The 27,742-nt window shown below is 42.9% G+C and overlaps 1 protein-coding gene across 2 annotated transcripts in view; it reads right to left on the bottom strand.

Annotated features, from left to right (window-relative positions):
• Window positions 1-27,742, bottom strand: part of LOC133258050 (ATP-binding cassette sub-family C member 4-like) — a 334,436-nt gene that overhangs the window by 117,681 nt on the left and 189,013 nt on the right. Inside the window, exons 1-4 of one of the 2 annotated variants that reach the window (XM_061434385.1) lie at window positions 19,890-24,211; window positions 10,479-10,589; window positions 9,890-10,010; window positions 1,567-1,785 (exon numbers count right to left, since the gene is read on the bottom strand). The exons of the other annotated variant lie outside the window; for it this stretch is intronic. Of the exons in view, the coding sequence (XP_061290369.1) occupies window positions 1,567-1,785; window positions 9,890-10,010; window positions 10,479-10,589; window positions 19,890-20,185 (747 nt within the window). The 5' untranslated portion in view covers window positions 20,186-24,211. Of the gene's footprint in view, window positions 1-1,566; window positions 1,786-9,889; window positions 10,011-10,478; window positions 10,590-19,889; window positions 24,212-27,742 lie in introns of those variants that run through there. 2 annotated transcript variants of the gene reach the window in all.

Raw genomic sequence — 27,742 nt, 5'->3', positions numbered from 1 at the left:
AGCTCTAGGGCAGGAGCAACCAAGTAAAAGTGGTGATAATTTCAATTTAAATGTTTTGTTTTTAGTTTTCAATGAGGACTTTTTAAAATAAAAACTATATATGTTTATGGTGTACAACATGATGTTTTGATATAAATATACATTGGGAAATGATTACTGCAGTAAAACCAATTAACATATCCATTACCACATGTTTTTTTTTGTGTGTGGAACAAAACACTTAAAGATCTAATTTCAAGTATATGACACAGTTAAATAAGGATTTATTTTAGAGCAAATAGCCCAAGGTAAAGAGGTATCCAGGATCAAGTTTATAAAGGGCCCTTTAATTACTGGCAGTGTATTTGTGTCAATTCCTTTGTAAAGACATCTGAAATCCTTACTCCTTTTATATCAGTTAAGATCAGAGTAAACTGTGGAATAATGCTATGGCATTTCTCAATGTAAAGTCACTGAACACATCAATGTAGGTCTTATGAGAAGTGCTATAATGCAGGGAAGGCCCTGGTGGTTCAGTGGTTATGACTCAGTGCTTTTACTGCCTTGGACCTGTTTTCAGTCCCTGATTGGTGAATAGATCCCACACTCCATTCAGTGCAGGAAAAAACAAAAACAAACAAACAAACAAAAAACTCCTGTAATCTTTATTACAGAAAAAAAGGAAATATTGTTTTAAGACAGTAACTTGAATGAACAGCAACAAATGCTCTCCAAAATTACTAAAACCAGTGGAAAATTTCAAGCTTTGTCCTGAACATACAACTATTTTTCCTAATACCATTAAAAGTAACCTTAACTGTAGAACACAGTGAATCTGTTTTTGGCATAGATTCCATTTATATATATATATATTTGAAAGTGAAAGTGTTAGTCACTTAGTCGTGTCCAACTCTTTGTGACTCCATGGACTGTAGCCCACCAAACTCCTCCGTCTATGGGATTTTCCAGGTAAGAATATTGGAGTGGCTTGCCATTTCCTTCTCCAGGGGATCTTCCTAATTCAGTGATTCAACCCGGGTCTGCTGCACTGTGGGCAGACTCTTTACCATTTGAGCCACCAGGGGAGCCCATATATATTTTTAGTTAAAACAATTATATTGAATATAATTAAATGGGTAATTCAAAAATACAATCATAAACTTTCTCAAATACATTCTTGTTTCCTAGATTTAATTTTAGAGATCCAATCACTAAACCTCATTTTTAAACATAAATTTGATGTAAATGAAATTTACAACAATAACAAAATTTCCATAAATACCACTGAGATTTAGGCAGGGAAAACACTGAAAATCAACTAGATACTTTTCATACTTATTTTTTAATTAGATTTCATTATAAATTTAGTGGGTATTATGCAACAGCCTGTAGATTAAATTTATCAAAGGTGGCCTTGACTTGCTCTCAAAAACTTTTAGTTATATATTAGTAAAGTTTGCTTAAATGACAACAAACTTGACTTGATGCAAATAGCAAGCTTCTCTAGTAAAGCATCAATGATGCCAGTTACAAAACGCTTCTGACGCTTTAGCAGAGGTATGCAGTGCAGTACCAAGTGACACTTACCCTGTGGTAGATCATATGGGAGGTGGCCACTCTAAGCCTCATCCCCACGCGCTGAAGATGATTGAAGTTCAAGTGGTGCAGAATGGCCCACAGGAGCACACAGGCACTCAGCACTGCAGCGCAGATGTATGCATCATGCAAAGCATTAGAACCTTTGGGGTTTTCAAAGTAACTAATCATTTTCCCCAAAAGTAAGGGCAGAAGTACCATGGTGCCTTCCTGAAAGAAAAAAGTCTCCATTAGAAATTCAAGTCATACCTATTTTTCTTAACACAAGCTTAAATTTTATTTTTGCTTGTTGAAAAGCATTTTAACAAAATGCTACATCCATGGCTCATCTAAAAGAAAAGTGTACAGATTCACTATCTTCTATAAGACAAGCAGTTTTAATCTTAGGCAAGAATTTTATGTTGAAAGACAATAAAGCCTTAGCACACTGTGCTTAATACATTGTGAATACTCAATAAGTATCACAACTACTGCCTTAGAATGCATTTGGCAAGATGCCAAGTGACTCTTTGCCTAAGATGAACAAAGAAAAAGGTGGCAGAGAAGGGTGAGAAATTCTCTATGAACAAGCCCTGCTCACAGCTGGCCCTTGTTCCCATTCTCTCATCATCCCAGCCCAACAGAAAATAAAGATGGTTTATGTACAGGAAACATGCTCTTGCCATCACCTTCTGCTTTAAGAGCATTTTTGAACTGAAACATTGGCACAAGATCTTCTTATGAAAGTTGCTCAGTCGTGTCCAACTCTTTGTGACCCCATGAACTATACAGTCATTGGAATCCTCCAGGCCAGAATACTGGAGTGAGTAGCCTTTCCCTTCTCTGGGGGATCTTCTCAACCTAGGGATCGAACCCAGGTCTCCCACATTGCAGGCGGATTCTTTACCAGCTGAGCCACAAGGGAAGCCTAAGAATACTGGAGTGGGTAGCCTATCCCTTCTCCAGAGGATCTTCCCTATCCAGGAATCAAACCAGGGTCTCCTGCATTGCAGGTGGATTCTTTACCAACTGAGCTATATGGGAAGCCCAAGACATTGGCACAAACACATCCAATCTTTTCCACCCTAAACTGTACATGTTCAGAGATTAAGAGAATGGAGCCCAGCTTTTGTTGAACATCACAAGGAAACCAGGCTGGGGAGGTTCCTAGGCTCTCAGCTCCAGGGAATACTGTATTATTACGTCTCTACCCTCTAGAAGCTGGGATGTTCCTTGGAGTCAAAAATTAAACATGGCAGAAGCCAAACTAAAAAAATAAAAAAAATGCCATCCATGGTTCTCCATCTAACAAATGCTGCAGGTGCTGCTTTGGAAGAAATATTACAAATCATCTCTTTCCCAAGGCAAAAGTCAAATCTCAAACCAGTGAGTTGGGAGGCATTGAGGCTTAATTCCTGAGTAAGACTTAGGGAAAGCAATTTTCTTTCCCAAAACTAAAGAAACACTTGCCCATCCTGCCAAACAGTCATTCCATCCCACAACCTACCCCTTCCCTCTAGTCACCCCCTAAAGGTTCCCTTCTCCCCTATTAAGGAAAATCAAACACTCAACAAGAATCCAAGTCACCAAAAGTAAACACCTCCACCCTCAACATCATTTCTTCCACAGACTTCTCAAAAGACAAAATGCCAAAAGTTTGGAAATCTTTCAGGAACTTGACTTTCAAAAAAGATTTTCCTTTTAAGCAATATTTTTTAAATTTAATGCAGAAAGTCAAGGTGGCTCATGTACAGGAGACAAAGCTGGGCCATTTCTAACAGTCAGGAGAATAGGACATAACCCCCGCCACTCCTCACCTCTCAGGGGAGGGGACTGGGCAAACGGCTCTTTGAGATCACACTACTTACACAACAGCATATGGAAGACTTATCTCTAAGAGGGAATCCCTGATGACCTGGGGATGTCTGTGGGTCCCCATGGAGATATTTTCAGGGGCCAGACATGCTGGGGACTTGCTGGATGTTCTGTTTTAATTATTGTTGGTTTTTCAAGACCTCCACATCAACATCAGCCTGCCATTTGTTTTTCTGAGCATCATAAGTCATTCTTTCATAGGACAGAGATTTTCATACTTCAAAATCCTAACTCCAAAAGCCTCACCTTGGACTGACATTGCCTGCCTCTTCCTTCTGGTGCTGCCAGGAATACCAGCACTGTGGGTGGTCACAGCACATTGCTTGGGAATCATGGATGATCTACAAGGTGTTCTATGCACCAGAGGAATTAAAAGAGGGCTGGAAGTCATAAAGAAAATGTATTTGCATGTTAAAGCTTCCCAGCTGGCCCTAGTGATAAAGAAATCGCCTGCCAATGCAGGAGATGTAAGAGTTGCTGGTTCAGTTCCTGGGTTGGGAAGATCCCCTGGAGGAGGGCATGGCAACCCACTCTGCTATTCTTGCCTGGAGAATCCCATGGCCAGAGGAGCCTGGTGGGCTAAGGTTCATAGAGTCTCAAAGAGTCAGACATGACTAAAGTGAATTAGCAGGCAGCACATTTGCATTTTAGAGAATCCTGGGCTGAGTTTAGATCTTCTACCGTCTCATATATAATGACCAACAAGCAGCATAGACAGAAGATCACAAAATGAGACATTGCTTCATAAAATCAGTTATTAACATTCATTCCATCCAACTTAGCAACTAGCTTTAATCATCCCAAATTCAAAACAGCACCTAAAAAGATCTTTAAAATGTAAAAGACAAGAAAAAAAAAAAGCTAAATCATTACTAACTTTGTCATGAGAAATCATTTCTTTGTAACTTCTCCAAACAGTAGATTGTCAATAGCTAAGATTAGGCAAACAGGAGTATTTATGTTGTATTTCAGGCTTCTTTTGGTGGACAGGAAAAAAAAAAAAATTCAAGGTTCACTTCTCCATGAGTTTTAATGGCCCTCAACTTCTAGAATATCACTGCATTAGAATGAAGAGTTCTGCCAGTTATAACCCTAATACCACAAAGTTAGAAGGAGTTTCATATGCCAGTCAGCATCCTTACCTGGGGAATCAAGGCCACTGCCTAGTTTTACACTGTAAACCACCTAGACATTGGCTTAAACAGCATGATCAAGCAAGCTCCCTCCTGAGAGAAAGTCCAGTCCTGGCACTTCAGAGCTGATTTATCTTCTATTCACCCAGGGATGGTCTGGTCCCACCCAACTCTCACCCTAAGACCTAGGTCTGGGGCACACCTTCTGTGTGGGGAAGTGTATTTGGAATGCAGGAGAACCGCTCCACACCCTAGTAACTGACCTGGGGTTCTCATTCTTGCTCAGCAAATGCACCCCCAGAATCACAGACATACTGGGTCTCACCAAGCAACCAGGAGCACTTAGTAACAACATAGAGGACTCGGCCTCTGTCCAGATCATCAGTCCCAACATAGTCACCATCCAAGACCCAACATCTTCTCACTGGTCCATGCCAGGGAGCCCATCTGGAGCAATGTCTTAAGAGTATGGATGGATTTAGAGTTAGCTCTCCAGGGCAGCCATAAACTCATTCATTGGGAATAGTAATGAGGGCAAGGTGGCTTCCTAAAGGGCTCCTGGTCCATCTGAACTCAATATGACACTGCTGCTAGTGTCAGAGTCCTTATCACTTCCAGTATTGGGGGGGATGTGGTCCAACCTGGACTCCACCCTCATTTATGATCCCTAATCTGACATCCCAGGGAGTTCTTGTATCCCATTTCTTATCCTTAGGCCAAGTTCAGGACATGTGTGTCTGAGACCATGAAGACAAAGCTCTCAAGACGAGCCTTTCTGATCATGGACAAACTTCCAGTCATCCAGATGATCGGGCTCATAAGTCAGAGCACCTGAGAGGGAACCTCAGTCTGTTCTTGACTCTTCATATGACCGCAGACACACTATGTAACTATTTAAACAGAGTGTCCTCTCTTCTAAAATGGAAGTAACATAATATCTATGACTTATTTGAATTAGCCAAAGGATTTGGTGGTATGACATGCAAAGTGCTTATAGCATTTTTGCTACATAATGTTTTTGGAGTACTTACTATTGTACTACTACACTGTTAACTACACTATTAATAGTACTGCTGCCCCTGCCACCTGGAGAAGGCACTGGCACCCCACTCCAGTACTCTTGGCTGGAAAATCCCATGGATGGAGAAGCATGGTAGGCTGCAGTCCATGGGGTCGCTAAGAGTCGGGCATGACTGAGCAACTTCACTTTCACTTTTAACTTTCATGCATTGGAGAAGGAAATGGCAACCCACTCCAGTATTTTTGCCTGGAGAATCCAAGGGACAGAGGAGCCTAGTGGGCTGCCATCTATGGGGTTGCACAGAGTCGGACACGACTGAAGCGACAGCAGCAGCAGCAGCAGTCCCTGCCACCACCACTACTATGAGTATGATCCTCTGTTACTGCCACTAGTACTTCTAGTACTACAGAGCATGAGCCCCACATTTACCAGGTCCTCGACTCCCCACTTCTCTGCCATGACCACCCAACAATCAGCCTCCTGAAACAGGGGCCGGAGCTCTGCCAATTGCACCTTATGCAGCCCCCAGGCCTGGCCTTCCTGGATCCCCAGCAGGAAGCATGGCTGGGGTTGGGAAACTGTGAAATCAACACATTACCCTGCCACAAGGCACTGCAATATCTGGGTCGTCAGAGCCCTCTTAAAGGTAGCACTTTCCCTCATATACCTGTCCCCAGTCTCTAGCACAATGGCTAGTCCACCTGTGTCATTAATGAGACTTCAACCTGCCAGGGCCATCCAGTTAGCAGTGAATTGACAGATTTTCTGGTTTTTTCAGTTGTGTGGGGTGGACTTCACCTACCCAGCTGCCTGCATGCTCTTCAGAAGAAAACAACCTTAAGAGCCACACCTTCCACCTGAAAACCACCTGGGCTATCACCTCACCCCCCAATACAATGGAATGATGACAACTCACCACCTTCTCCACCTAAAACACCCCCCTCTCAGCAACTGTATCTTCCATCCCTCCTGCTCCCACACACTCACAGGCCACCCGTGTCTCTAAGGCAGTGCTAAGGGACTACAGAGAGCACGAGCCACCCAGGGGGGTCTGCAGTAGACCTCCAGCAGGCTCAGCCAGAACAGGGGGCTGATGGCACTGTCCCCAGTTGAACTGTCCTCTGGGGATCTTGACCCAGGATCTTCAGGGTCATGGAGGTCACTGACCTCATGGCTTTCTACTCTGGTTTTCCCTGCACATGCCTTTCTCCACCCTCTGCCAATCCCAGGTACCAAGACTCCCCCTTCAACCAGAAAACCACCCCCACAGCCAGGACAGAAACTAGCATGAAGGGTGAATGAATTCATGGTGAAGCTGGAGCTCCTCCACATGGGGGTTTTGGCTCACAGTGCCAGCCATTGGGGAAGTGGAAAACCCAGGGAAGGATGTGCTCTTGGGAGTTCTGGGCAGCTCCAGCCCAGATGCAGGGTCCCGGGTTCTGTTCCCCTGGAAGGGGAGAGGGGATGATCTTATCTTAGGAAAGCATTTATCACATGTGACCTGGTCAAATTAATTATTATTTGCTACTGCTGCTGCTAAGTTGCTTCAGTCATGTCTGACTCTGTGTGACCCCATAGATGGCTCCTCCATCACTGGGATTCTCCAGACAAGAACGCTGGAGTGGGTTGCCATTTCCTTCTCCAATGCATGAAAGTGAAAAGTGAAAGTGAAGTTGCTCAGTTGTCCGACTCTTAGTGACCTCATGGACTGCAGCCTACCAGGCTCCTCCGTCCATGGGATTTTCCAGGCAAGAATACTGGAGTGGGGTGCCATTGCCTTCTCCATATTATTTGCTGAGTACCTATAATGAACTCCTTATTGCAAAATTCAGACTTAAATTGAAGAAGGATGGGAAAACCACTAGACGATTTAGGTACAACTTAAATCCCTTATGATTATACAGTGGAAGTAACAAATAGATTCAAGGGATTATATCTGATAGGCAAAGTGCCTGAAGAAATATGGACAGAGGTTTGTGACATTGTACAGCAGGCAGGGATCAAGACCATCCCCAAGAAAAAGAAATGCAAAAAGGAAAAATGGTTGTCTGAGGAGGCCTTACAAATAGCTGAGTAAAGAAGAGAAGCTAAAGTCAAAGGAGAAAAGGAAAGATATACCCATCTGAATGCAGAGTTCCAAAGAATAGCAAGGAGAGATAAGAAAGCCTTCCTTGTAGATCAAGGCAATGAAAGAGAGGAAAACAATAGAATGGCAAAGACTAGAGATTTCTTCAAGAAAATTAGAGATACCAATAAAATTTCATGCAAAGATGGACACAATAGAGGACAGAAACCATATGGACCTAAGAGAAGCAGGAGATATTAAGAAGAGGTGGAGAGAATACACAGAAGAACTATACAAAAAAGATCTTTATCAGCCAGATAATCATGATGGTGTGATCACTCACCTATAGCCAGACATCCTGGAGTGCAAAGTAAAGTGAGCCTTAGGAAGCATCACCATGAACAAAGCTAGTGGAGGTGATGGAATTCCATTTGAGCTATTTCAAGTCCTAAGTGATGATTCTGTGAAAGTGCTGCACTCAATGTACCAACAAATTTTGAAAACTCAACAGGGGCCATGGGACTGGAAAAGGTCAGCTTTCATTTCAATCCCAAAAAAGGCAATGCCAAAGAATGTTCAAACTACCGCACAATTGCATTCATCTTGCACTCTAGCAAAGTAATGCTCAAAATTCTCCAAGTGTGGCTTCAACAGTATGTGAATGGAGAATTTCCAGAAGTTCAAGCTGGATTTATAAAAGGCAGAGGAACCAGAGATCAAATTGCCAACATCCATCAGATCATAGAAAAAGCAATAGAATTCCAGAAAAACATCTACCTCTGCTTTATTGACTATGCCAAATCCTTTGACTGTGTGGATTACAGCAAACTATGGAAAATGCTTAAAGAGATGAGAACACACCAGACCACCTTATCTGCCTCCTGAGAAATCAATATGTAGGTCAGGAAACAACAATTAGAACCAGACATGGAACAACAGGCTGCTTCCAAATTGGGAAAGGAGTTACGTCAAGGCTGTATGTTGTCACCCTGCTTATTTAATTTATATGCAGAGTACATCATGTAAAATGCCTGGCTGGATGAAGCACAAGCTGGAATCAAGATTGCCGGGAGAAATAGCAATAACTTCAGATATCCAGATGACACCACCCTTATGGCAGAAAGTGAAGAGGAACTGAAGAACCTCTTAATGAAAATGAAAGTGGAGAGTGAAAAAGCTGGCTTAAAACTCAACATTCAAAAAATGAAGATCATTGCATCTGGTCCCATCATTTCATGTCAAATAGATGGGGAAACAATGGAAACAGTGAGAGACTTTATTTTCTGGGGCTCCAAAACCACTGCAGATGGTGACTGCAGCCATGAAATTAAAAGACACATGCTTCTTGGAATAAAAACTATGAACCACCTAAACAGCATATTAAAAAACAGAGACATTGCTGACAAACATCTGACTAGTCAAAGCTATGGTTTTTCCAGTAGCCAAGTATGGATGTGAGAGTTGGACCATAAAGAAGGCTGAGCACTGAAGAATTGATGCTTTTGAACCGTGGTTTTGAAGAAGACTCTTGAGAGTCCCTTGGACTGCAAGGAGATCCAACAAGTCAATCCTAAAGGACTCAATCCTGAATATTCACTGGAAGGACTAAAGCTGAAGCTCCAATACTTTGGCCACCTGACTCGAGGAACTGACTCATTGGAAAAGACCCTGATGCTGGGAAAGATTGAAGGTAGAAGGAGAAGGGGATGACAGAGGACGAGATGGTTGGATGGTATCACCTACTCGATGGACATGAGTTTGAGAAAGCTCCAGCAGTTGCTGATGGACAGGGAAGCCTGACATGTTGCAGTCTCAAAGAGTTAGACATGCCTGAGCAACTGCACTGAACTGAGCACCTGTAAAATGTCTTATGTTACTGGGGCTCTGCCCCAAGTTTACTTCCTCCAAACCACATATTCCTTTAGGTTTTAGGGTATTCTCTTGATCTAGGATTAATTTTAGCATTTATATCATTTTCTGAGCACCAACGATGTCCTAACATGGTCTAAAATGTCTTTGCTTTTCAGTCTTTCCTCCCATGACACTATGTGTTAATTGGTTAAAAGACAAATAGCAATCTCCAGAAGACCAATTCCCTAGGTAAATGCCTGTTTATGCTGAGAATAAATACAACCACTGGCCTACAGGATGTTAAACCACTGGTCTCTCTCACCAGTCGCATCCATCTCAGTACTGGCCCATGTACAATGAAAGCAATGCACTGTTTATAAAAGCCTTTACCTCAAAAAATATAAAAATTGAAGATAATAAACAGGATTTCCAGTAGCACTTTATGATTGCTTTCTTTAAAGAAGGCTTCTCTCCATTTTCCTCAGCTCTGTCAACTTCTTGCTTCCAGTACCTGTGATGAGCAAAAGCACAGTAAAGAACAGCACTGCCATAGGGAAAATGGGGGAGGGGCCAGGGTGGAAGATTAGCCTTCACTACAGGGCGCTCTGTGGCTGCCCCATAGATACTGGCTAACTGCTCACAGGGCTCCTGAAAGATGAGTGGTGTAGACTGAAGCACCAGAAAAATAGGCCTTGAGGCTTTGCTGGATTCACAGGTCATGAGCAGCTCAGAAGGGCAGACACTGTCCTCCAGGGACCCCACCTCTGGGGACAGAGCTTGGCCTCCAGGGCCTTGACCGCAGGCTCCCTTCACATCCACAGATGCACAGGGAACACGGGCTCCCCCAGCCTCCAAAGTGGGCTAAGCCTGGGGTCAGCCTGAGGGACTGAGCATGCAGAGTCAGGGGAGGAGTCTCAGAAGAACCCCCCAAGTGGAAATTCTCACTCTTCCTCCCCTTCTCCCTGCTGTCTGTGCTCACCCTTGCAGCTCTTCTCCAAGGTGCTGGGAGCAATCTTTTGGAAGCACTGAGTGTATCTCATTTTCTTTCAATCTCCATTTGTGACCAAATAGGAAAAAGGGGTTTATCCACCTGTTATAAATTAAGAGAAAAGGAGAGTGGTATATATTCAAATTATACAACTCTAATTAGAATCCTACATTTATGGGCTTTGTAAAAAGAAATAGTCTACACTGTAAATATATAGAAATATGGAAGAAAAAAATTGGATATTTACACACACAGGTGACACCACCCTTATGGCAGAAAGTGAAGAGGAACTAAAAAGCCTCTTAATGAAGGTGAAAGAGGAGAGTGAAAAAGTTGGCTTAAAGCTCAATATTCAGAAAACGAAGATCATGGCATCCTGTCCCATCACTTCATGGGAAATAGATGGGGAAACAGTGGAAACAGTGTCAGACTTTATTTTTGGGGGCTCCAAAATCACTGCAGATGGTGACTGCAGCCATGAAATTAAGAGACACTTACTTCTTGGAAGGAAAGTTATGACCAGCCTAGAGAACATATTGAAAAGCAGAGACATTACTTTGACAACAAAGGTCCATCTAGTCAAGGCTACGGTTTTTCCAGTGGTCATGTATGGATGTGAGAGTTGGACTGTGAAGAAAGCTGAGCACTGAAGAATTGATGCTCTTGAACTGTGGTGTTGGAGAAGACTCTTGAGAGTCCCTTGGACTGCAAGGAGATCCAACCAGTCCATTCTAAAGGAGATCAGCCCTGGGATTTCTTTGGAAGGAATGATGCTAAAGCTGAAATCCCAGTACTTTGGCCACCTCATGCGAAGTGTTGACTCTTTGGAAAAGACTCTGATGCTGGGAGGGATTGGGGGCAGGAGGAAAAGGGGATGATAGAGGATGAGATGGCTGAATGGTATCACCGACTTGATGGACATGAGTTTGAGTGAACTCCGGAAGTTGGTCATGGACAGGGAGGCCTGGTGTGCTGGGATTCATGGGGTCACAAAGAGTTGGACACGACTGAGCGACTGAACTAAACTGAACTGTCTAGCTCTATATCCTGAAGGACCCTGGAAGCAATGACACACTAGTAGCAAACACTCCAGACCCAGATCTCAAAGTTATTTTTTTTAACATACACAATTATTTTTTTTTTGTGGTGAGAACTTTTAAGGTCAACTTTCAGCAGCTTTCAAATATGCAATAAAGCACTATAACTGTGGTCACTCTATCAGACATTACATTCCCATGACTTACTTATTTTAGGGAAGTCTGTCCCTTTGGCCCCCTCCACCCAGATCCTGACTTATTAATATCTTTCTTCTCTAAAAGGAACCAAGGTTCCTTGAAGAAATGGCTGGTTCCAAGGTTGTGGCAGTGTGTTTTAGCACCTGATAATCACCTTTTTTAATTGCAATATAAACGCCTGACATTAAGCTTTGGAGACATACACCTCAAAGCTATCCATCTCCAATGAACATGAGTCAGTTATACAACCAGATAAAAAGCCAGGCCGCCCCACCCATGCAGTTCCCTTTTTCAGAAAGTGCTGGTTGACTTGATAACAGACCATCTCACTGACTGCTTGCTTCTCCCTTCCCGCACTTTAATTCCCGCTCTTATTTTTTAAATTCACCAATAGAGTGAACCTGCTAAATCCTAGCGCACCCCACCTTCAATCCCCAAAAGGCAGAACACCAGGTCCAAGCTCTTTCACTCACTAGTTTTCACAGTCTCTTTCTCTCTCTCTTTCTACCTAGGACCTCCTTATGTAGCTCCAGGCATGCCTTGTACTCTTCAGGTCATGTGAGTGATACACCTTGGCATTTGAAAATTCCCTGATGGTTGTCACTGAGATGTGTCTCACAATCCTAAGAGCCACAAGGGCCAGTCCAACTGCAACACTGGCTCCAGAAGGGGAATGCCTGTGGGGGCTGCTATAACTAGTACAGGCCAAGATGAGCAGAGCTCCAGGCATTCCCACCAACCGCATCACTATCTACAGGCTGAGACCAACAGGCAGAGAAAGTAGAAGATGGACCTGGTGGAAGATGGACTTATGCTAAAAAATAAGGAAGCACTCAAGGAATCATGAGGATGTGTAGGAGGACAGAGAAGCCAGCTTGAATGGCTCTTACTAAACAAATCTGGGATTCTTTAGGCATCAAAATAAATGGCAATGAATCACAATCTATTAAATAACAAAAGGATCCATCAATCCATACTGCTACATATACATAAGAGAAGGGAAAGCTCTTGTATTCAAGAATGCAAATAAACAGAATGAACATGGAGTTAGAAAATTATCAATGGAAGCTAAACCTAATGGTTGAAAGTTTGATGTGCAGCATGGTATTCATATAACCTCAAATTATCTTTCTCCAAATTACTTATTAACTATAAAATGAAATGGGCTTCCCTGGTGGCTCGGCTGGTAAAGAATCCACTTGCAATGTGGGATACCTGGGTTCTATCCCTAGGTTGGGAAGATGCCCTGGAGGAGGGAACAGCTACCCACTCTGTTATTCTGGCCTGAAGAATTCCATGGACTGTATAGTCCATGGGATCACAAAGAGCTGGACATGACTGAGCAACTTTAACTTCACTTCATAAAATGAAAAACAGTAACTGTATAGAGGATTCCTCCAAACCCTATTAAATTGATTATGTATTAGTTACATGTTAATAATATGTGGAAATAGCCCAAGGATTAACACTATTTTACTGGGTAAGGAAATTTCCAAAGCCAGACAATAATAACCCATGAGCAGAGACCATGTTTCTCTTATTTATTGCATTATTCCTAGTACAGTATGGGTACAGAGGAGATGTTTAAGAATTATTTTTTAAGTAAATGAATGTCTATGAACTATTAAAGAAGGAATAAGAGAGACTGAATTTCAGATTTTGCTAACCCTGGTAACTTGGCACTTCTAAAGAATTCCAGTCCAGGAATCTGAAGACTGGACCCAAGCACTGAGGACCCAGGACCTCAATTGTCCTCTACTCCAATTTTCCACTCCAGGTGAGTATCGCCATGACCCTTAATATGTTGCTCTAAATTTCCTTCTAAAACAAAAGCATTTGTCTCTGTGCTTTAACCACTTAACAGATTTGAAACACCTGGGTCATTCATCCTACAGTTATTCCCTATAAGAAATACTCAGACAATTAGCAGCAGGACTTACTCTGAAAGACCCTCTTTAAAAGTCTGCTTGCAGATTTTTATAGTCAGTGTGGGCCACTGAAGACCAATTAGATGTCACTGGCATAGAAACTACAATTTGGGGAACTTAACGGTTAATTTGAATTTGTAATTTGATTCGTGCACCAGAGTTTTATTTTGTTCATACTGTTTATAGGCTTAATGAGCTAAATGTCATGCACATTTGTAAGAAATATCCTTCTTGGTCCCTTTTGGGAATGAGAGGCACTCCTTGGTCTTTATGAATGACAGGTTACTGTTTTGCCTTATTGCTTAACTTCATGTAGTGAAATAAAGCAGACAAAGCTTGAAGAACAACAACAACAACAAAAAAAGGTTTCCCTGCAGAGGAAAAGATGCTTAACATCACAAATCCTTGTGTGTGCTAAGTCGATTCATTCGTGTCCATCTCTGTGTGATGCTACAGACTGAAGCCTACCAGGCTCCTCTGTCCATGGGATTCTCCAGACAAGAATACTGGAGTGGGTTTCCAAGCTGTTCTCCAGGGGATCTTGCGGACCCCAGGGATCAAACCCAACTCTCTATGTCTCCTGCATTGGCAGGCATGTTTTTTACTAGAGCCACCTGAATCCTTAGGGAAATGCAAATCAAAATCACAATCAGACACCACTTCACACATATTAGGAGGGGTGAAGAAGGAGGAAGAGGAGGGAGAGGTAGAAAGAGGAGGTGAAGAAAGGGAGGAGGGGGGACAAGGCAGGGAAGAGGAAGGAGGAAAGCAGAAGGGGGAAGACGAGCAAGAGAAGGAGGTTTGGCAAGGATATGGAGAAATTGGAACCCTTGCACACTGATGATGGGGGTGTAAAACACTGCAGTCACAAAAGACAAGCACTGTATGATTCCACTTTCATAAAGGTGCTGAGAGCAGTCAAATTCAGAAAGAAACAAAGTGACCCTGTGGTTGTCAGGGGCTGAGGGAAAGGGGAGTGGGAATTAGTGTTTGATGACATATTGATGCAGGATGAAACGAGTTCTGGAAACTGGTTGCACAATAATGTGAATGTACTTAACAACACTGAACCAAATGCTTAAAAATAATTCAGATGGTAAATTTTATGTTAAGTGCACTTTATTACTATTTTTTAAAATTAAATGAGGAAAAATTTTACTCGATACACCTCAGGTATGAAATCTTCCTGTGTTAAAGTCTAGATTGCAGATTTCTGGTTGTAAGAATTTGAACTAGCCACATAAGCTCGCAGTATTGGCCTCTGACAAACAGGGGGAACATGTGGAGGTAACACTCCCCAAAGCTGCTGAGAGGGTCCTCTGAGAGGATCACTGGTGCTCTGAACAAAGTCCTGTCAGACAAAGGGAAGCTGTCACCCCCGACAGTGCTCTCTAGTAATCCCATGTGGTCCCCAGTAGAAAGCCTCTGATAACTTTGATAGATGAGGTTACAACAATAGCAGAGTCCAACAGGAAGAAGAAAGACTCCTCTCCTTTCTGGCAAGGGCTCAGCTAATGAAAAGCCATGGACACTTTTTTTGACAGTCCTCCCAACTTCCTTTTCCCTTATATAAAGATGCTCTTCATCCCTTGCCCTTTGGGGACTTGAACATGGCTCACTCTGGTTGCAGGTATGGAACCGCGATTCTCTGCTGATCCTGAATAAAGCCATCTTTGCTGCAGAAATATCTGATAGTCAAGGCAACAGAGGAAAGAGAGTCAACATGATCAGGGGACCCATGGACAACTCAGAAAGGCAAATTATCCACTTGACACTTCTGAGTGGACACTAGCTAATACCTCTCAGACTGACCAGATGCAGAACTATAAAGACCAAAGAGATCAAGCATAAACTATAGGCGATAAACTTGGATATGTTAGGCTTTTTATTTTGCCTTAAAGACATGGTAGTAAATTTGAATATACCTTTGGGATGTTCTACATCTTGCTTGGGGCTGTAGTTATTGTATTAAAATTACCAAAACTCATCAAAAGAAATGCTTAGGAAAGGGGAACAGATCAAGACCAGAGAAAGAGCCATGGAGAGCTCACCCAGCCTCCATCAACAACATGTGGATTTTCTGACTGTTAATGAAGAACAACAAGATTCATACCAGTCGTATTCTGAAAATGGTGCCAAGAATCCTGGTTTGATATTAAACATTTCTATGCTTTCATGGTAGAGTTACTGAGGACCTAACAGGACCAATCTGTCTAAACCATCTCAGCATTCAGCCAGTTCATGTCCCTCTCATGCCATCAGTTTCTCTGACAAGAATCTCTGGAGAGTCTGTCTTAACACCAGTGACAGTTTCCACATCCACACTCCCTTGGCAAGGTGTCAGTTCACTGACTGTGACGTGCCCAGTGTTAGGGTAGTGAGGATGTAACCACTCCCTGAAGGGCCAAGTGCTTCTGGTCCAAGGCCCTGCCCCACCCTCATCTCTGGGGACAGGTCCTGCGCTCACCCCCAACCTGCTGGCCTCTGGGACGAGGGTGGAGAGAAATGCAGAGCTCACCCCAGAGGCTGCAGTGAGGACATCAGGGACATCATCAGGGAGGATCTCGTCAGACTGGACATGGTTCATAAATTGTGCCACTGATTTCCAATAATGGGTAAAAGGAAGAATCATTCAATAAACCATGATGGGAAGAAGAGCTATTTCAGAAAAAAGGAGGAGGACTATCTTATATCAAATACTAAAAGAAATTTTAGTTGCCTTTATTCTTATAAATGAAACAAAAATGCTGAAATAAAATGTTTACAGAAAGGTAGATGATGCTGGAATTTTAAAAAGGTTAAAAAGAAACAGGAGAAACCAACATAAATAATGATAGCTCTAAAGTAAAGGACAAATGAAAATCTGGAAAAATATTATAAGCATTATGGAAAATTATTTCAAAATATAAATTCCTCAGAGAGAAAAAAATCTATTAATAGACAATTCAAATAAACACAAATAAATGGTCAATAGATGTAAATGTTTCAAAAAAAAGTCCCATCTATATAGATCAATAAATTCAAATTAAAATTGTTTCACTTTTTTTTTAACTTTAGACCTTGAAAAAATGTAATTCACATACTCAAAGTTGGCAATAAAATAGGCACACTAAGAGCTACTATGAGGGCAAACTGGCAGTTCCCTAGCGGTCCAGATATTAAGACTCAGAGCTGTCACAGCCAAAAGCCTAGATTCTTTACTAGTCAGAAACTTAGATTCCACATGCAGTGCAGTGTGGCAAAAAAATAGAAGAGGGCAAATTGATCTGAACATTGTGGAAAACAGTTCAACCTTTCACAAGTTATCGTATTCCTAGGACTTTAGAAAAAGGAAGATACACCAAAGTACATGTTCGTGGATATGCATATCATAATCAGCAATAAACTACATTAAACTTAAGTACAAGATTGCATAAATGACAATTAAATATCATGCTCTGAACATAACTTAATGTTATAAATAAATGTTAAACACAGAAAATTAAGAAGGAATCAAGATTCAAAACTAGTTTTATAGAAAAGATGCATGCATATGCACAGGTATACAAAAAGAGTTCTGGAGGAAAGATTAAGAAACAACCAAAATATCGGCAAATCTATATGGTAACAGAAATAAATCCTACTTTCTTCTATAGCTTTAAATGTCTTACAGAAATAGAAAAATGTTTATCATTTTAAAAAATCCACAACAAATACCATTAGCTATAATGTCAACTTCTCTTAGACCCTAACTCTAAACTGTGTTGTGAAAACACTAAAAAGCCAGTGAGGCCATTTGTATAAAATCAGTAAGCTAGTTACTGGCATCACTTACAAGTTTAGAAAGCTGATGAAATTTGAGAAAAACAAAAACAAATACCCAATGAGAAGATGAAAACATGGTTTCTCTCTACAAGTTGGGTCTTGTCTCTGGGCAGCATTTTCTAGTTGGACTCATTTCCACTTCCCAGGATCAGCAAGTGGGGGACACAAGGAAATCACGAGGGTACCTCAGACTTTACATACAAGATGGCAATCATGGTCAACAACCAACTTCACAAAGTCTGCTGCTGCTGCTAAGTCACTTCAGTCTGTGCGATCCCATAGATGGCAGCCCACCAGGCCCCTCCGTCCATGGGATTTTCCAGGCAAGAGTACTGGAGTGGGGTGCCATTGCCTTCTCCTCACAAAGTCTAAACCCCTTTAAAAAAGTTAATAGTGAAGTAACAATGCCAATGGGAGGAATAACTTAAAGCAGAAACCAGCCTCCACCTTCCATCAGAATCACCTGGAGCTTGTTTAACCCCATCCCCAGAGTTTCTAACTTTACAAAACTGGTCTAGAAGGAGCACGGTGGGGAATTTTATTTCTAACAAGATCCCAGGTGACAAGGATGCTGCCGGTCTGAGAGCCAGACTCTGAGAACAGAGAACAGCTGAGAACAGCTATCCTAAAGCTTGATTATAGAATGTTTCACATGCATCATCTCCAACAGCAAGAACTTTAAGAACTTTGAGAAACTCCTGCCAACAAGACCAAAGGCGTGTTTGGAATTGCCTTCTCCCTGCATTTAAGAACAAGTGTCCACAAAGGCAGCTCAGTACAGCAGTTACATACAGGATAACACAGGCTGGGGAGATAGATGGCCTGGTTTGAGATCCAACTCCAACACTTACTAGCTGTGTGATGTGGGCAATTTACTCAGCCTCTCTGCTTCAGTGCCTTCAGGTGTTAGGTAAGAGGTACTAGCTCTTTCCCCTCTGGCAGGAAAACTGGAAATAGGTGGCTACCCAAATCAATGAGGAGTCTTCACTTTCCCATTTCCACACATACATATACACATTTTGCAAATCTACAAATAGAACACGCCCGGAGAGTTGCCTGCCCTGCAGAAGTTAAGGAGACATGTGTCTATTTTGTTATTATTTACAGTAACCACCCCTACACTCCTACTTCTAGGCCTCTCTTGCCTTAAGGGCTGCCAAATGGCCAAGAGATGTAGCTACACACTGAACACACTACCATGAAGATAAGTACAGTGACTCCCATCCCATGAGGATCCCCTATATCTTCCCCTTAAAAAAGGAAATGTCAGAATGTATGGGAAATATGAATGGGTTAGGGTCTAGAAACAAAAAAAATCTAATTATCATCCAAGAGCAATTAAAACCCAAAGCTTCAGGCCCAGCTAGTTAGTAGTCCCAGTTACCAGAGGGAAAACTTTCTTACATCTCTCTGTGCTGTTTTTCATCTGTGTGTGTTTCCTCCCATCTCAGGGACCCCTGAGTGGTTTCAGGACCAAATGACTCCAAGGTAGAACCACCTGCATCAAGACCTTTCACCTCTTCTCCAAAGGCTAAAGATCCGGTTAAGACCCCACAGCCTTCAGTGACCTTATGCCCCAAGTGGTCCTCAAAGGTGAAAGCAGAAATATTCACAACAGGGAAAGGGGCTGTGATCAAATGCACACTCTATTCCAAGATGTATATCCCAGGCAAAAGCAAAACATGTTCAAGAACAGGGTCCCCATTCATTAAACAAAAAGCAATAGAGTTTTTTTACATACATGAAATTTGTCACAACTAGGTACCAGGACATGCAGTTTAAGCCACACAGGAAGAGAGAGAGGGAGGAAAAGAAAGACATGGTCATAGATACAGGGACAGACAGAGCCCAATGCAGCTGGAACCCAGGTGTCACCTAAGTTACATGGGAAATGTAACTTCCAGTGGGGACATCACTGGAAGATGGCAAAGACATCTAATGGCAGGGTACTAATTAGATAAAGGAAGCTGTTCATAAACTGCTTGCTTGTTTGCACCCTTGTGGGGAAAGGGTGCAAATTAGTTTAGAACTGGAAATCCTGAGCTGTACTGGGGAAGCCCGCTAAAAATGGAATGTAGGGATCCAGTTCGTTCTCCGTTTGGGTGGCGACTCCCCCGGGGCAATCTGGGTTTTTAACCTCCCTGCCTCCTGCTCCCCGGGCTCCAGGGCCCTGGAGGATGCTGGAGCAGCGAGAGACCAGGCTAGGAAATCCTGCGCTCCGGATACCAGGTTTCTGCGTCCCGCTCCTACGCCCAGGACTTCCCCTCACTCCTCACTCCTCAAGCCCAGGCGCAGGCGGGGACCACAAGGCCAGACTGGGGAGGCTCCACCAGTTGCCTGGGCGCCCGCGGAAAATGCTCCCTCGCCTCGCCTCTCCCCTTGGTCACTGAAAGGTGCCTGCGGCGGGCGGGTCACAGCTCAAACGGGGCGCTCACCTGAGAAACAAGAGGGAGCAGAAGTTCGAGTGCAGCAGCGGGTTGGGATTCACCTCCGGGTACACCAAGTGCATCTTGCTAGCGGCCACGGGCGAGGGCGCGGGGACCGGCGAGGGCATGGGGACCGGCGAGGGCTCCGGCGTGGGCTCCGGGGCCGGCGTGGACTGGGGCTCCGGCGTGGACTCCGGCGTGGGCTCCGGGGCTGGCGTGGACTCCGAGGCCGGCGTGGGCTCCGGGGCCGGCGTGGACTGGGGCGCGGGCGCCGCTTTGGCAGGGGAGTTGCTCGGAGTGCTCATGGTGGCGCCGACGGGGATGCTGGAGGCTCAACCACAGTGCCAGTCCGCTAGGCGGTGTACCAGAACCACCATTCTGGAAATGGAGCGTCAGCTCTTGCCTGGTCCCAGCCTTCTGGACCACCCTCTAGGCGCCTCTGCCACCACCGCCTGGAGCCCTGAGTCGGGAGCGGTGTGGACAGCGGGACGAAAGGGTGGCCAGACAGGAGCCACACGCAGGGGCGCGGAGAGGATGCTGGCGCAGCTGATGGAGGCGGGTAGGACGGTGCTGCACTCGGAGTCCTGCACCAGGGCGCCAGCGTTCAGGCACCTGGCTGCAAACTCTGCCGAAGTGAGAGCTATGAACCCAGGCACCCACCCCGAAGGTGGAGAAAGGAGGTACCAACTCTATCAGCCGCATCTGCTCAGAAACGCCCATCAGCTGTGGAGAGACCAGGAGAGAGCTGGCCGAAAGAGATAGCACCTCGCCTTCTGGGCACTCGGCCCTCATCAGGACCAAACAAGGGCGCTGTGGGAAGTTCTCAAACTGTAATGGAGCAGGACCCTATGGGGCCTTCCTGGGATGGAGCACACCACCTCATGCCCTCTTCCTGCTTCCCTTTTGTAGAAAAGCTTTAGTCTCCCAGATCTCCTCTGAATTACAAGAGGTGGTTCAATAATTGATGACTGGGGCTTCCTTGGTGGTTCAGTGGTAAAGAATCTGCCTGCTAATGCAGAAGACACAGGTTGGATCCCTGGTCAGGGAAGATCTATATGCCTTGAAGTAACTAACCCTGGGGTCCACAACTTGAAACTATGCTCTAGAATCTGGGAGCAGCAACTATTGAACCACCTGCTACAGCTATTGAAACCTGCATGCCATAGAGCCCATGCTCTACAACAAAAGAAGCCAGTGCAATGAGAAGTCTGCTTAACTGCAATCAAGAATAGCCGTCTGCTCGCTGCAATTAGAGAAAAGCCTGTGCAGCAGTGAAGACCCAGCATAGCCAAAAAGAAATAAAACTCTTTTTTAAAAAAGACTGAAAGAATGTGAACATGTAATTTAAAAACAAAATTAAACACTAGATAAGCCATGCAACAGTCACAGAATCCATAGTTCCTCACTGAAGGACATATTAATAGATAACAATATCAAATGTACATTCCTGAGTTATTCTGCAGATACTAAAACCCCCACCAGATGGAAGAAATTATCTGTATGATGGCCACAAGCAGGGAGCCCCCACACCAGCTAAAGCCTAAGGACTGATGATATAAAACCCTGTGACACCACCCTGTTACCTCACCATCAACCAAGCAGAAAATAATGCAACAGTTGATCACATACACTGGACTTTCTCTTCACCTTGCCTTTTAAAATTATCCCCTGAAGTCCATCAGAGAGTTCTGGTCTTTATAGCATGAGCTGCCTGTACTCTTTGCTTAATCGTTTCAATAAACTTTTCTCTGCTTCAACTCCAACATTTTGGTTTGTTTGGCCTCACTTTACCTCAAGCACAGGAACTTGGGTTGGACAACACAACTGGTGCCTAAGCATTTGACTTCCACCAACAACAGGATTTAGCACAGATTATGTATGTAGAGCTGCAAGACCTAAGGAAAGGAAACAGAAGATTAGAAGAGCTTGAACGATTTTAGATGACTGAATGCTGTTATTGGAGATAGGCTTTTGGCATCTCACATGTTGATCTGTGCATGGGACCTCTGTAAGCTTTTAGCTGCCCTCTTAGATTGGGAAAGGGGATTATGGGGAGAAAAAGACTGCTTTATGATTTCTTTAATCATGTGCTCAGGGCCTAGCAGAATAATAGTGGCATATGTTACAGAACACAGGTATGTGCATTTCTGGGGAACTTCCATCATTTTTAACTCTAACAATGCCCCATTCAAGAAGGTATTATTATCCCTATTTGACAAAAATGAGAAAGATGAGGTTTAAGGACAGCACTTCTCCAAAGTCATAGAATTAGTAAATGACGAATCCTCACTTGGACTCAAGTCCAAGTCTAGTGTGATCTGTCTCACTGGTGGATGGTTACTGTGTGGGGAAGGTGCCTAGAGTGCACTGTTTGAATGAAGGAATGACAGTAGGGATGAATGAACAAAATCTTGGACTCCCACTCAGAAGTCTAGTTATTTGTGTGGCCATCTTCCCAGCTTAGCAGTTTCCCTTCCCTTCCACCCTAAAAGAAGGAGATCAAAGTTTGTGGTGCTTATAATAGGGTCACTTTATTATGCTCATGTACCTTGGCTAAAATGGTATGATTAATTAAGGCTTTTGGCTTCATTGGGAAGATCCCCTGGAGTAGGAAATGGCAACCCCCTCCAGTATTCTTGCCTGAAGAATCCCATGGAGAGAGAAGAATTTCTGGCTACAGTCCACGGGTCGCAAAGAGTTGAATATGACTGAGCAACTTAGCAAGCACACAGGCAAGTTATAAACTGGTGTACAATAATGTGGTTACAGTTGACAATACTGAACTGTGTACATTGGGCTTTCTAAAAGAGTAGATCTTGGATCTTTTCACCATAAAAAAAGAAAAAAAAAGGTTAATTTATGCATTGGGGGCCACACTGATTAATTTGATTGTGCTGAAAAGACTTGATGCTAGGAAAGATTAAAGGCAAAGGGAGCAAAGGGGGCAGTGGAAGATGAGATGGTTAGATAGCATCACTGACTCAATGGACATGAATTTGAGCAAACTCTAGTAGATAGTGCAGGACGGGGGAGCCTGGTGTGTTGTAGTCCATGGGGTCAAAAATTGTCAGACAGGACTCAGCAACTGAACAGGAACAATATGTGTATTAAGTCATCGGGGCTTCCCAGTTGGCACAGTGGTAAAGAATCTGCCTGCAGGAGACTCAGGAAACATTGGCTCAATCTCTGGGGAAGATTCCCTGGAGGAGAAAATGGCAACTCAGTCCAGTATTTTTGCCTGGAAAATCCCATAGACAGAGGAGCCTGGTGGACTACAGTCCCATAGCGTCAAAAGAGTCAGACACGATTCAGCACACATGCACTGTTAAGTCATCAGGTTGTACATTTTAAACATAAACTATTATTGATTGTCAGTTATACCTCAATAAACCTGGAGAGGAAATAGCTTTTAAAGAAAACATTAATGTATTAAAAATTTTTAATATGGCAAAATATTGACAATTTTCTATTGATGGGCATGATAGGAGTTTATTATACGATTTTCTTGATATTTCATGCATGTTTGAAATTTTCTGTCACAAAAAAGAAAATGATTAGAGCTGAAAAATATAATTTTTCAATTACCTACCTTTCTAGTGTTAGCTCTTTCTCAGATAAGGCAATCTACAATGTATGTAACCAGACCTACCGGATTTATAGTTCTCTTTTACATTACCTACCTTTTCCAGCACTGTAAACACTCAGCTACTAGTTCTCCTTCAAAGATGAAAGAATTGCTTGCTGAGGTTGGAAATTTAGTGACTTCCATGTCAGACTGCTGCAGACTGTTCTCGTCAGTCCCCACAACTATCTCAGGATGATAACTGTGTGTGTGTGCTAAGTTGCTTCAGTCGTGTTCAACTCTTTGCAACCCTATGGACCATAGCTTGCCAGGCATCTCTGTCCATGGGATTCTCTAGGCAAGAAGACTTGAGAGGGTTGCCATTTCCTTCTCCAGGAGATCTTCCTGACCCAGGGATTGAATCTGCATCTTTTATATCTCCTGGATTGGCATGTGGCATTAGCACCACCCGGGAAGCTTAGTCATCTCCAAACTGCCAAATACACTCAGTCCCTTCAGTTTCTGCTGTCTTTATTTTTTTGAAACTTCTTAGCATTCTTTTATGAACAATAATGAATATAATATTTGTAAAACATACTGAAAATCAGTGTTGATTTGTACAAAGAAGTTTGGATATGAAGCCAGGGGACCAGAGCTCTAGATGCTTCACTTCTTACCTAAACTTTCTGACTAACCACTCAGGTCTACATAGGAAATTCCTACCTGCACTATGTCCTATAAGGTTAATGGGAGCCTCACAATTTGTGAATGCACTTTGTAAAATCTAAAAAGACAACATACAAAAAGTTGTGTTTTTTTTAATTCATTCAACAAATATTTGGTGAATGCTTTATAGGTGCATGACCACTAAGCCAGGCATAGAATGTACAAACATAGGGAAGATGTCATAAGGTCTCTATATGTACTTGTTTCTCGATCTTAAACGGTTCAGTACTATAACTAAAAAGACATTAACAAGTGTTGAAGAGGATATGGAGAAACTAGAACCTTCTACATTGCTGGCAGAAATGTAAAATGGTACAGCTGCAAAGTTTCTATATAAACCACCAATTCTACTCCTAGATATCTACCCAATATAAATGAAATATATGTCCACATAAAAATGTACATACAAATGTCATAAAGGTAAAAAATGAGTTGCGGGTGGAGCGAATCAAGGGTACATCAACTGATAAAAGAAACATGGTATTATAGGTAGTGGGGTATTATCTGGCATTTTATAAAATAGATAGACATACTGATGCAAGCTACAGCATGGGTAAACATTGAAAATATGCTGAGTTAATGCAGCCAGACATTGACTCAAGTGAGGATAATGAGACAGCATCTAAGGAGAGATTCAATCTTGCTGGACTTGATGATTCATTCCCAGATAAACTCCAGGGACACATGATGAAAATTGTAACTGTGTAAACTATAAATTATTAATGGTTCATACCACCTCCATCAAATAGTCAAAGCATAAAGTGTTAAATCTGCAGGAAGTATAAAATCAGTACTAAACTAGTTCGACTAAGATAGTGCTGGTCCTCAAGCATTTTTCTATCAAGACATATACGATAAAAGGCATTCACAATCTACATGCTCCAGTGAGTATTCACAGTTCTGAATATAATGACAATCTCTTTGTCACTGTACCTTCTAGTACCAAAGAATGTTCAAATTATTGCACAATTGCACTAATTTCACACAATAGCAAAGTAATGCTCAAAATTCTCCAAGCTAGGCTTCAACAGTATGTTAATCGAGAACTTCCAGATGCTCAAGCTGGATTTAGAAAAGGCAGCGGAACCAGAGATCAAATTGCCAACACCCTTTGGATCATAGAAAAAGCAAGGGAATTCCAGAAAAACAGCTACTTATTATTCATTGACTATGCTAAAGCCTTTGACTGTGTGGATCACAACAAACTGGAAAATTCTGAAAGAGGTGGGAATACCAGCTCACCTTACCTGCTTCCTGAGAAACCTGTATGCAAGTCAAGAAGCAACAGTTAGAACAATGGACGGGTTCCAAATTGGGAAAGGATTACCTTAAGGCTGTATATTGTCACTCCGCTTATTTAACTTACATGCAGTGTACATCATGCGAAATTCTGGGCTGGATGAAGCATACCATGGAGTGAAAATTGCCAAGAGAAATATCAATAACTTCACATATGCAGATGATACCACCCTTATGGCAGAAAATGAAGAGGAACTGAGGAGCCTCTTGATGAAAGTGAAAGAGAAGAGTGAAAAAGCTGGCTTAAAAGTCAACATTCAGAAAACAAAGATCAGGGCATCTGGTGCCATCACTTCATGGCAAACAGATGGGGAAACAATGGAGACAGTGACAGAATTTATTTTCTTGGGCACCAAAATCACTGCAGACGGTGACTGCAGCCACAAATTTAAAAGATGCTTGCTCCTTGGAAGAAAAGTTATGATAAATCTATACAGCATATTAAAAAGCAGAGACATTATTTTGTCAACAAAGGTCCATTTAGTCAAATCTAAGATTTTTCCAGTAGTCGTGTATGGATGTGAAATTTGGACCATAAAGAAAGCTAAGCGTCAAAGAACTGATGCTTTTGAACTGTGGTACTATGAAAGATTCTTGAGAGTCCCTTGGACTGCAAGGTGATCAAACCAGTCCATCCTAAAGGAAATCAGTCCTGAATATTCATTGGAAAGACTGATGCTGAAGCTGAAGCTGAAGCTCCAATACTTTGGACACCTGATGGGAAGAACTGATTCACTGGAAAAGACCCTGGTGCTGGAAAAGATTGAAGGCAGGAGGAAAAAGGGACAACAGAGAATGAGATTGTTGGATGGCATCACCAACTCAATGAACATGAGTTTGAGCAAACTCCAGGAGATGATGAAGGACAGGGAAGCCTGGCCTGCTGCAGTCCATGGGATCACAAAGAGTTGGACACAGTTGACTGACTGAATAACTTCTAGTAACATATCCTCCTCTCGAACCTCAGAAGTGGACACCCAAATTAAATCTAGCCAATCATAATATGCCATGTCTGTATCCAAAGGGTTTGGGACAGATATAATCTCGTATCTGTTATAACAGATATAACTCTATGCCAGGCCAACTGGCATTCTTCCTTGAGAATGTTTTGTTGCTGTTCTTGGTTGTTCTTGTTTGGCTGCACCAGGAAGATGGCTTACCAGGTGGCGCTAGTGGTGAAGAACCCTCCTGCTATTGCAGGAGACGTAAGAGACTTGACTTCCATCCCTGGGTCAGGAAGATCCCCTGGAGTAGGGCATGGCAATCCACTCCAGTATTCTTGCCTGGAGAATTCCATAGACAGAGGAGTCTGGTGGGCTATGGTCCATAGGGTTGCAAAAAGTCAGACACAACTGAAGTGTCTTTGTAGGCATGCATGCACAGAAAGGGAAAAACTTGACTTTCTTTTCTGATGAGGGAGTTGTAAGGGTATGACCCATAACTGCTGGTGGCCACGTCTCCCATTTACACAGATGGGCTGGAAAGTACAAACAGATACTGAAAGGTCATGCAGTCAACAACTATTTATTAAACACCTACTGTGTGTAAAGACTGAATCAGGAGTTAAAGACACATAAGTGAACAGGATGAGTGGTGTAGAGTCTTAGTGGCATCAAGTCTCTGGGGCTCCTGAGACTTAAAGGATCCCTCCTTGGATGGTGTGACCTGCTGGAGCAGAAGCTGTCACTTTCCAACTCAAGTCCTCTGACTCTTCTCCAGGACTAAAGAGTTCACTGCTTATCTGCAACTCTCTGCTGAAGGGTCTTTTGCCAGCTGCTGGAGCACAGTGGGGTCATATGCAAGATGAGGAAAAACCCCTGGATTCCAACCTCAATCAGTGATGGATGGGGAGTGGGTAGATAAATGCTCCTGTGCCCTTGCCTGTCAGTTGGAACAATTCTCTCCCTGGGTGACCCAGCAGGAAGGAGTCCAGTTGCCTGAGCATTTACTCACTTGTAACAGGACTTTATTGGCTTCCTTCCCTTCTATGTCTCACTTCTCCACTCCCTCCAAGTGTTTTTCTAGGATCACTTCCAAATTAAACTACTTCCACTCAGATCCTTGTCTCAGGGTCTGTTTCTGGGGAACCCAAACTAAGATACCTGCCAGAACCATCCTTCTAATTATTTAAAAAATATATTCACTCCTTGCACCAATAACAATCCTAACTAGTACTATGAATGCTGGGTTGTCCAATACAGTAAGGAGGATTGTGAGGAATTCAGATGCATCTGGCCCAAACTGAGGTGTGCTGTATGTATAAAATACATTATGC

The sequence above is a fragment of the Bos javanicus genome, chromosome 12, assembly GCF_032452875.1.
Source record: "Bos javanicus breed banteng chromosome 12, ARS-OSU_banteng_1.0, whole genome shotgun sequence".
NCBI classification, from domain to species: Eukaryota; Metazoa; Chordata; class Mammalia; order Artiodactyla; family Bovidae; genus Bos; species Bos javanicus.
The sequence above is the reverse complement of the archived record's forward strand: the minus strand, read 5'-3'. Positions and strand labels throughout refer to the sequence as shown.